The sequence below is a fragment of the Varanus komodoensis genome, unplaced genomic scaffold (assembly GCF_004798865.1).
Source record: "Varanus komodoensis strain SLA01 unplaced genomic scaffold, ASM479886v1 scaffold13_1, whole genome shotgun sequence".
NCBI classification, from domain to species: domain Eukaryota; kingdom Metazoa; phylum Chordata; class Lepidosauria; order Squamata; family Varanidae; genus Varanus; species Varanus komodoensis.
Genome location: NW_025335408.1, coordinates 11,580,106 through 11,590,842, shown reverse-complemented (window position 1 = coordinate 11,590,842; position 10,737 = coordinate 11,580,106). Strand labels below are relative to the sequence as shown.

At 41.6% G+C, this 10,737-nt stretch overlaps 1 protein-coding gene across 7 annotated transcripts in view; it reads left to right on the top strand.

The window, feature by feature from the left end:
• Window positions 1–9,753, top strand: part of FAM3C (FAM3 metabolism regulating signaling molecule C) — a 35,310-nt gene extending 25,557 nt beyond the window's left edge. For all 7 annotated transcript variants that reach the window (XM_044422989.1, XM_044422985.1, XM_044422990.1 and 4 more), the window contains 5 exons: window positions 2,939–2,997; window positions 4,782–4,832; window positions 5,701–5,785; window positions 6,735–6,861; window positions 7,154–9,753. In XM_044422989.1, the coding sequence (XP_044278924.1) occupies window positions 2,939–2,997; window positions 4,782–4,832; window positions 5,701–5,785; window positions 6,735–6,861; window positions 7,154–7,243 (412 nt within the window). In that variant the 3' untranslated portion in view covers window positions 7,244–9,753. The remainder of the gene's footprint in view (window positions 1–2,938; window positions 2,998–4,781; window positions 4,833–5,700; window positions 5,786–6,734; window positions 6,862–7,153) is intronic.
• Window positions 9,754–10,737: the final 984 nt, after the last annotated feature.

Here is a 10,737-nt window from a genome sequence, read left to right as displayed (position 1 = left end):
GGGCAGAACAGTCCTAGGAACAGTCTCTGGGGCAAGATGATATGGAGACTCTCAAGCCTTGGAAGGAGGAATCTGAGAGTGGATCATTCCTCCTCCCCCACATTCCTGCCATGGAAAGTACTGTGGTGCGCACGGTACACATCCAGAGATTTTGTGCTGGTAGGAAGCCCCTTTAAACATGCGTTGTTGCTTTGTTGCTAGTTGTGAAGTTGTGTTTGACCCATCGCGACCCCATGGACAACATTCCTCCAGGACTTCCTGTCCTCCACCATCCCCCGGAGTCCACTTAAGCTCACACCGACTGCTTCAGTGACTCCATCTAGCCACCTCATCCTCTGCCGTCCCCTTCTTCTTTTGCCATCTATTGTTCCCAGCATTAGGCTCTTCTCCAGTGAGTCCTTCCTTCTCATTTGGTGGCCAAAGTATTTGAGTTCCATCTTCAGTATCTGGCCTTCTAAAGAGCAGTCAGGGTTGATCTCCTCTAGGACTGACTGGTTTGATCGCCTTGCAGTCCAAGGGACAGGAGTCTCCTCCAGCACCGCAATTTAAAGACCTCAGTTCTTTGGCACTCAGCCTTCCTTATGGTCCAACTTTCACAGCCATACATTGCAACTGGGAAAACCATAACCTTGACTATATGCACTTTTGTTGGCAGGGTGATGTCTCTGCTTTAAACCTGAAGGAATCCTAAATATTCAGAAATAATAGGGAAAGCATGTAACTTGATATGTTTAGAAGGTAGCTACGTAAATTGCAACTGAGAAGTTGCTTCAGTTCCTGGTAGTTCACATCTGACAGGATTACAAAAGAAAAGGTTCTCTACATGGGCTGTTCCGAATCTGAGTAGTGATAAATCTGTATACAGCATAAAGCCAAGTGCAACTTCCATCCGGTACCATTCTGTCACCTCTTTTTCCACTGCTTTTCTCCTTGGCATTATTCCTTTACTCATTATTCCTTTACTCTCTCCAATTTGCTCCTGCAGTCCTCCCTCTCATGATGATTCCTGCCATGATGCCCACCTTTTCTTGTATCTGCTGCAGGGACCCCATTTTTTAAGTGGTTGTGGAGGATGCCTAAGGTCATCCAATATTAAAAGTTAAATTCAAAAGGAACTCCGAGTGACTGAGAAGGCACAGTTCAAGAGATACGAACTCACTTTTCAGAACTGGGTTCCTTTATTCACCCTCCGCTTTCATTCTGTACATTAGCCCCCGCCTGATGCCCCTCTCTACAGCCGAACTCTGCTCTCAAGGAACAGCAAACAAGGCAGCAGCATCGTTGCCGAGTCCTAGAAAATGGGGCTGCATAAATGGCCTTGACTATGATAGCAGTTTGATCAAGGGAGAACCTGAACATGGTAACCTTCCTTTGCCAGTTTTAACAGGGGCTTCTCTCTGTTCTTTCTGCTGGTCTGCTGATCTCCTCTTTCAGTGTCTTCTGCTACAGCAGTTAGTTGAGTGGGGCAGGTTTGGCCTAGGCAAAATCCTCACACATCTTCATCTTGAAGTCTACACTTTCAGAATTCTTAGGTCTCTTGGAACTCTCAAGAAACTCTGCTTGGTCACTGTTCTCTGAGCAAGAGACCTCTACACTTAGACATCAAGCAAACAACCTGAGTGACTTCAAGTAATTTTGTGCATCACAGTTCACAAGATTAGATTGCGTAGCAGAGTTAAGAAATGCGGAGTAGTGATTTGAAAACTTGTGTGCAGTCTGATCCTGCCCCTCCCCTCCCCTTACTCCTCATTACTTCATAAGTTAAGGTGGCATTCAGACTGTGCTGAACAGAGATGCTCTTCCCCTCAAATTTCAGGATGGCAACTTTAAAATCAGCCCTTTTGTGTTGCAGGGTGGCAGCTTTCTCCAGCTTTTGTTCGTGCATCAGTTGCATCTCTGCTTGGAAGCAATCATCCTTGCCAAAGTTATCTGTAGACAAAATGTTAACTCGACTCAAAGTCTCTTCTGACATCTCCCTAAATGAAATTTAATAGCCTTTAAATTTTGCTTCTCAATCTTTGCAAGGACAGTTTTGTACCCCTAATCACTAACAGTTTAAACAAGAAATCCTAAAGTGACATGTTGCTACCCCCTTGTGGTAAATTTTCTCAACTACAGTAGCCAACCATTGTAACACAACTGGTAAAACAGTTTTCCTTTTCTTTTTACTTTTTCATGGTACAATTTTTCCCCACTTCTGAGATGTTAGGATGTTGTATTGAATCACACCATGTTAGATCTTGTTAGGGTATAGACCCATTAGTATTTATTAGGCAGTAGACAATAGGAATGAGCACAATAACCCAGTGGGGCTATCTTTAAAAGTTACTTATCCCTGAATATTCCATAAATATCCCAGGCAGATATTCTTTTTTCAGTTTTGGTACACTTGAGGATCATGAAATTATCCCGATTAAAGATCATCTCGGACCTGTTAGACCTGTTTAGTTGGAAACAAGTGAAAAGAGAGTGTGGTTTATTCTTATAACAACAAGACCTCCTGCTTTCCATGGGCTAGCTCATGTTTGTGGCTTTAAAGCTGCATGGTATGAGAGCAACTGGGGAAGTCCTACTGTTGCCTACCAAACAGCTTGTCTTCATTGATTCTTGCTTTGCATAGTAGACCCTGGACGCCAATTTTGTGTTTGGCTCAGTAGAGCAAGTCAATTTGTCTAATTTGTCAAGCTGGTTCAGTGTCTGCCACAGATTTGCCAAGTGGCAGCTAAATGGGACAACGATGAAGAGACTTGACACTTCCTGTAGCTATTCGTTGTGCAGATTTCATTTAGTCAAACCAGGACAGCTTTGAGAGGAGACGGCCGAATTTCCTTATAGAATTTTGTTGGCAAGAATACTGCCTGTTCCATGGCTTCTTGTCAGGAAAAGTTGGAGCAGGAAGAAGCTTGTTATAATTCTCTGTGCTATTCTTTTGTTCCAGCTTGATGAGTGGAGTTAAAAACAATGTTGGGAGAGGCATTAATCTAGCTTTGGTAAATGGTAAGTGACTGTGTTAATTATATAAATGCTATCAGTTTAAATGCACATCAGTTCTTTTCAGGCACAAGTAATGAAACCTGGATGCAGGGAAGGAGAATTAATCATTAGTAGAAGGCATTTACAAACTGAATGCCACAAACAGTCGTAAATACTGTATATTGACAAATGAGGTCTAAACAAACTCTGCAGTGTGCACTACTTTTGTTCAGTATTCTTTCAAGCTAATCCATCCTTCCTCCCCTCCCTTGGTTTTCTTCTTTTTACTCCAACCCCCAGCATTCAGGTGTCATCCTAAGCTCAATGAACAATCTCAGTGGGCTGTTTGAGGTGCTAACCCCGTAGGAGGTTTTTTCCCTCCTAAAGATCTGCTGTTCCTAGGATCATTCCTGAACCTACTAATACTTCTTTCTTGTATGCAAGTGATGCTATTTTGGCTAGATAAGCAACAATACCCATGGTCTGAACATCGGGAACAGATGGAACAAGTAGGCCCTGGAAAAAAGGACTTCCAGTGTAAAACCATTCCTGTTCAAATTTCCACCCAGTTGTGTGCTTTCTAGGATGCTTCAACCCATTCCTAGTTGCTCTGTGTAGTTTTCCATTTTTGTCTGGCAACAAGTTAGCATTTTGTGCCCCTGAACATTCTTAGTTCTCATTGGGCCAATGCCATTTTACTTTTGAAGGATTTTTGGTACTTTTCAAGACCTTTCAGGTTTCCCAGGTTGGCCAATTCCTCTCTCTCCCGTGTGGGAAGTTGTCATTTCAGTTATCTAAGGATCAGTACTCAGAGAATGAGCTTGGTATTAATATTTCATTTGATCTTAATCTTTTGATAAATGACCTGATAGAATTTCTCTGGTTGTACTACAGCTAACTGAAATGCTTTGATTAGTTCATTCCCACATAAAACACGCAATAATTGATTTGGATCCTGCTGGTCCAGCTCTTCTTCCTGGATTTTCTGAGGCCACTGAGAATTAGAAATAATGTTAGAAAGAGGCTGCTATAGACACACCCCACCACCTTCATGAATGGGTTGGAAGCTTAGCCTGAAGGAAAATACCGTATTCACTTTGCACTGTGCTTTCAACAGCATCCCAAATTAAAATGAGTTCTTTTGCAGTAAATCTGAGCAGAAATCTTCCTGCCAAAATTTGAATCAGTTTAATGTGGCATTTACTCCCTAAATCTGTGCTGCTTTGGATTAGGCAACCCACTTACTGGCAGACTGGTTGAGTTCCATTTGAAGGGATTTATGTGTATATATCAGTACATCTTTCCCTCTTGGCATACACAAAGTGTAATGCAAGAACACACCCACTTAATCTTTCTCTTAATCTTTAAGAGACCATCTTTGAAAGCTTCACAGAGCAGCAGACCACTTCCCATTACAAAAAGTACAAACATGTGTGGCACCGGCAGCAATATTCTTGTGTGCTTTGCACCTGCTGCTGTAGAGGGCAATTTCTGTGAAGAGAAAAACCTGGTCGGAGTTCTGGATAAGTGTTTTTCAAATTCTGGTTACCAGCTTTAAAAATGTTGAGTGACAGCTGGAATAAAGTGTCCAGCATCAAAACATTTCAGGTTTTGGAGAAGTTCCTTATAAGCAAAAATAGTTTATGCTGTGATTTTTGGGGGAAAAACCCCTTTTTAAAAGGCTACCGTTCTTTTTAGAGGCTACAGTTTTCTAGCTTTTTAGGGAGTCTTACTGAATGCAGTGGGACTTATGTCTGAGTAATTATGCATACGTTTGCTCTGCATATCATGTTGTTACTCTTTTCTAGGCAAAACAGGTGAACCAGTGGACACAAAGTACTTTGATATGTGGGGTGGAGGTAAGTGCAAACATTGTGCTTCTTACATTAAAAATAATTGTTAGCAAGACTAAAGCTGTTTTTGTCTCACTTTGCTTATTTGGCATTAGTGAGCATCCCTTGCCCATTTTTAATTACATGCATTTTATCAAAACTAGAGCTGAGTCAAGTATTTCCTGTCTGAATGTGAAAGTCTGAATTCTGATGTGAAATGAGAATGTTTGAATTTAAAATTTTAAAAATGAGAATGAGACTCCTTATGTTACAAAACTTGGGTGCTTTACATCTGTTGGCATCTCTTGAGTGTTTGCTGGTAGTAAATATAACCTCCCCCTAAACTGTCATTTATCAGATACTAACAATCTTTGCATGTTGTTCATTTCTATGCTAACAAAATGTTTCAGCCACAAGAGCATGCAGAACATGTTATGGGTGCATGATTGGCTCCCAGTGGGCAATAGAAAGTCTTGGCAGTGCAGTGCTTATAGGAATGTTGTGGTTGATGCGGCAGGATTCCTTAATAAACTAATCAGTGTGTTAAGCATGGTAGACAGTTTGCAAACCATAAATATTAGAATTGTATATTGACCATCAACACCATCCAATGAAAAATACTGATGCATATTGCATATCAAATACTGTCAAATATCAACCAATTCCTTTTTGACCAATTCATTTCGGAGACTGTCTTGAGAATACCTGACATGAAAACATAGCGAAAAAAACAATTTGAGGATAATTCTTCAAAGCTCCTAAATAGAACAGATTTGCTGTTATGGAGCTCTGTGTTTTAAAGTTAACACTGAAAAACATTGTTCATGTGGTTAAGTTGCAGGTTGTATGTGTGACTACATTGTTCTCTAATGAAGTGTGCTTCCATTGGGTTTAGATGTAGCTCCATTTATTGACTTCCTGAAGAAAATTCCAGAGGGAACTATTGTATTAATGGCAACGTATGATGATGGTGCCACTAAGTAAGTCTGTAGGAAATGTAGATCATTTTATTTGGTATCGTTTTTGGATTCCTCCTGTGTATGTAAAACATCAGTCTTGAAAATCAGTCTTGCAGAGTAACTCCTGCTGTCAAGTATTATGTGGTAAATAGCAGTTATGTGGGTCCCTAATCCAGATCAAACTTCTGCTGGATCTCCATCTGGACCAAAGCCACCACCTCATATGCTGCTTACATTGGAAGAAGAGCCATTAGTTTGAATGGGAGTGTTCTTTCCAATGCCAGTAGCAAGAATGGATGGGCAGACTGATCCCAGCTTATGAATGTACTGTGTCCTGTATAACCATTAGGAACCATGTGTTCTTCTGATTTATTTGAATATATAAGCCATAAAACTTACATGGAGAATAGTTGCGAGACTTGCCCTTGCAGAGGCCACACATCTGGAGCCTGCAACTCTTAAGGGCAGTGGCCCATGCGAGCAGGGTAGGCAGAAGAGTGTGTGCATGTGTACTTGAGGTACAATTGAAAACAGCTGTAACTGTAGTGCCTGAACAAGTAAGATCAAGTGTGTTTGTTTGTTTATACATGTATTTATACGCCACCTATAACTGCCGAGGCCTTCCTAGGCAGCAAGTTAGAATGTTATATGCAGTGGAATGATTAATTGAATAAGCTATACACCCAGTTTATATGAAACAACCAACAGGTCAGAGCAGCATGAGAACAAGCAGGTGTCCTGCCCCTGTATGCCTACCACATCAGGTTTAGAAAACAAGCCATGGTCTGTTGTTAGCTTCAAACTCTGGGTTGTTTGAGTTCAGAGTTCTGGATTTGCCTATCACTTGGCACAAGTTGTTCCTTGGTTGTTTCTTGGTGGGCTGGAGGCAACTCATGTGTTTAAAGAACACTGGCTGGTCGAGTGAAAGTATTATTATTTCTGTATAATACCTCTTTGAATTGCGTTTAAGGCTTAATGAAGAAGCACGGAAGCTAGTAGCTGAATTGGGAAGTACATCCATCATGACCCTTGGCTTCAGAGACAATTGGGTTTTCTGTGGTGGAAAAGGAATTAAGACCAAAAGCCCATTTGAACAGGTTTGTTTTCAGGTTTATACTTGGAGATGACATGTATATTCCATAACGCATGACTAACCAGAGCCTTTTGCCTTTGGCCCCAATCACAACTGTAATGTGCTCCCCTAAAGCTTTTCCAAAATTGAATTTTCCTGTTGAACCAAAAGAGGCTCTAGACTCCTGCAGTTTTGGAATTTCTGTGTATATATAATTCCCCCTCCATCCACAATTGAAACAAAAATCCTGTTTTGTAGTCTGCGAAAACTAAAGTACTGCAGCTATAGTTAACAATGAAATTGTTTTCTCTTTGTAGCATATTAGAAACAACAAAGATACAAACAAATATGAAGGGTGGCCAGAGGTGGTAGAGATGGAAGGCTGCATCCCGCAGAAGCTGGACTGAAGGAACCATCCAATGGACATGTACAATGCAAAGAACAAAGGAGGGGGAAATGCACTTTCTGCTGCTATTAGGTAGAGGGTTCTGGAGGAAGAATACTGTGTATAGGCACATCTCCTCTAGGATGGTCCTTGCACAAGGCCCATAAAAATGGAAGGGAGACCGCAGGAGCACAATGAATCACTCCAATTCATTTAAATGGGGCTTGGACAGGAACATCTCCGGCTGGATTGTGGGCCATGTAAATACTCTCCAAGCATGTTTCCACCTTAGAATGTGCATGAGCATTGACATTTTTGAGCATCTGGCTTATTTATTGGTAAAACAGAAACAACCCTCTCTGCTTTCTTTTGTAAATAGGTCTCAAACAAAACAGTTATTTCTCAGCACCTGTCCCCCGCTCCCTGCCCATCTTTTTCTTGTTAACTTGTTTCTGAAGCACAACATCCAGGTTATTTTATGTTAAATGTCTTTCAGAATTACCATCATAGGTTATTATGCATACAAAATAAATGGCTGAACTGATGCTGAGCTATGTTGTACTTTGCTCCAACTATGATGGCATTACTGTGAGTTCGTCTATTTTTTGGGATATGTAATTTTAATCCCCCTCCAAAAGGGATAACAGATTACTTTTTATTCTTTGTTGCTCTGAAAGCAGCATTTTTTGCTATCCCCTTCAAACTTTCAAATAGGTAATGGCTGAGTGTTTAATACAAAAATGTAGGCCTGCTGTAAGAAGCACAATTGAATCTTTTTTATTAAAGCCAAATGTATAACATTGTGTGTGTTGCTGTGGCTAGATTATCTGCATCCCAGGCTTCTGGTCAGCAGTGCTTGACTGCTAGTAGAGCAGGTCCATGTGGTTGCTTCTTGTGTGTCTGTACTTAGTTAAACCCTTTTACAGTTCTGTGACCCACCAACCACATCAATTGGTTTCGGTAATACTGAAGTCAGAGAGGGAAGCTGGTGTTGGCAGTCAGCATGTTATCCCAAAAGTGAGTAATAGCGTGATAAAAAGTAGGTTCGTTTGTAATAGAAATTAATTTGGCATGAATTGTTCAGTCTAGACACCTGTGAAGCCTATCCTGCTATTATAAATTGAAGGATGGGGGAAGAATTCTATGGAGCACAACATGTTTTACAAGCTAATAAAACAGCCTATTTTAACAGAAGATTCTTAAAAGGCAAACCAAGTTAAAGCTTGTTTTCCACAGGTGTTTGGTGCTCTGGTGTTCTCTCTGGGCACACATTAAGCCATACACAAATTTTATCTTTTCCCCCTTCCCCTCCTCAAATCCTCAGTATGGCAGATACAAGCAATACAGAACCATGTTGCACATCCCATGGGTACCTGTGCTGCAGAAAATCCATGTTCCCCAGTCCAGCCAGCAGAACTGACTCAAGATTTAAGGAGCCTCCCCTCCTTCATGGGTAGACTCCCCACTCCCAGCAGGGGTTTTCCTACTGGCAGTGGCCATGCTGAGATCAATAAAGCACAGCTGTGAGTTACCTGCCATTTTAATTACACAAATGCTCCATAGCAGATAATAACTTCAGAAGAAACATGAAATCAATGTAATTAAAACTAGGAGACTTGCAGATCCAGCTGCCTGACATGGCTGGCCCAGAGATGGAGGTCAGCTGTGGTCCCTGCTGATGCCCAGAATCCAAAGGGCTATACAGGAACTTCCCCATGAACAATTTTGCATTATTGATATCAATGGATAGCGCTACCATGCTGTATTACCTACGAATTCCATTCCCTGCCCTCTCTCTTCCAACCTCCCTCCAGCTTCAGGAAGCAGACTGACAAGCACCTTTCCCAATTGGAAGGAACTTTGAGAAACCTGCTATAGGAAAGCTCCGGTGCATGAAGAGTATTTAAATATGACTCAGGTTCTTTGGGTTGTGATGTATAGCATTTCTTTTTTTGTGTGTGAGAGGGTGGGGATACTGCACCAGTATTTCACTGGTGCTTTTCCAGTGAGATACTGAGCAGGGAGTTTGCGAGTTACACACACTTCCACAGAGATGCTGTTAAAGAGATGTTAGCAAGGTTAGAAAGAGTTTTAATTTTGTGTCTGTTGTACAAGGCTCAGCTCAGAATTCTATATGTTGTTGTTGTTGTTGTTTAATCTGCACTGTTGGGTGGTATGGATATCCAACTTTTTTTTAAGGACCTTCTAAAATCAAGAGTTTTGCTTAGTAACTGGGAATTGTTGAAACTAATGAAATACTGTTTGCACTAAAGTTATTAAAGCAATAGGGGGAGTAATGACTTAATAGTTAAGAAAAACCACCCAATTTTCTTATGCCAAGAAGTGATTATTGGAATTTGAGGAGCTTTACTGTGTTAACTTCATGCCATGTTTTGTTGCCGCCTCCTTAATTTACTGTTGCAGAGCAATAAAAACACCCTAACTAGTCAAACCAATTACCTGTGAAATACCATGCATCCTCATCATTCATGTTCTGAAGAAATAAAATCACATTTCCATGTATATTTTTCATTAAATAAATTTTTTTAAAACCACAACCAAGCTGATATTTGCTGAAGCAGAACGTATTATATTTTGCATGTGAAGGACCAGTTCATGCAGTGCTTGCGGATGATGGGGCAGTAGTCCAGTATGTCCAGCAGGCACTGTATTGGGGGAGGCAGCTACACACACCTCAGGCAAAAAACACAAGATGGGACGTGAGCTTGCACATTATATAATACGCGGCATTTAAGTGTAAATGGACAACAGCCTGTGCCTCAAACAGCCCAAGCTGGCTATAGCTCTGTCTGGAGTATCCACACAGTGACACACCCCAAAAAAGGAGATTGATGTCATTGCCCCCTGAAACTCCATCTCTGCTCCTAGGAGACTTTCAAGTCACACTGGGCAAGTAATGCTGCACTTGTTTCCATGACACAGAATTTTGCCTCAGCTGCTGCACTCCCTGCTCCATCCTGCCCTTACTGTGCATCCCAGCAGGCCTTGCCTGCAAAATCCCCTGCAATACTGCATTGTTCCCTGTGGAGCTCAGCTGCCTCTCCTTGATTGGTCTACTGAGGTTTTGAAATGGGTTCTCCCTCTTCCCCTGTCCAAGTGCACCAGCATCTCTGTAGCACTTCCTGGCCACTCTAAGGCCAAAAGGTTTTAATTAAGCACTTCTGCTACAGATGCTCCCTTCTACCTCTGTGCACTCACCTGTTTTTTGCCTGTTTTGGGGAGTACTATTACTACCTTGCATGATAGCCCTTTTTTCTTCTTGCAGTGAATCCAAAGCAGTTTGCATAGAACTGCTGCTTTCCAGTTTCTCACAACTGCAACCCTGTGAGGTGAGTTAGGCTAGGACAAGAATAAGTGACTGGTCTAAAATCAACCAATGAGCTTCATGACTGAGTGAGGGCTAGAACTCCCATCTCCCACATCCCTAGTCCACCATGCCCTCACTGGCTCAGGGTGATAACCACAAAGGAAATGAAGATGAATGTGCTGTTAGGG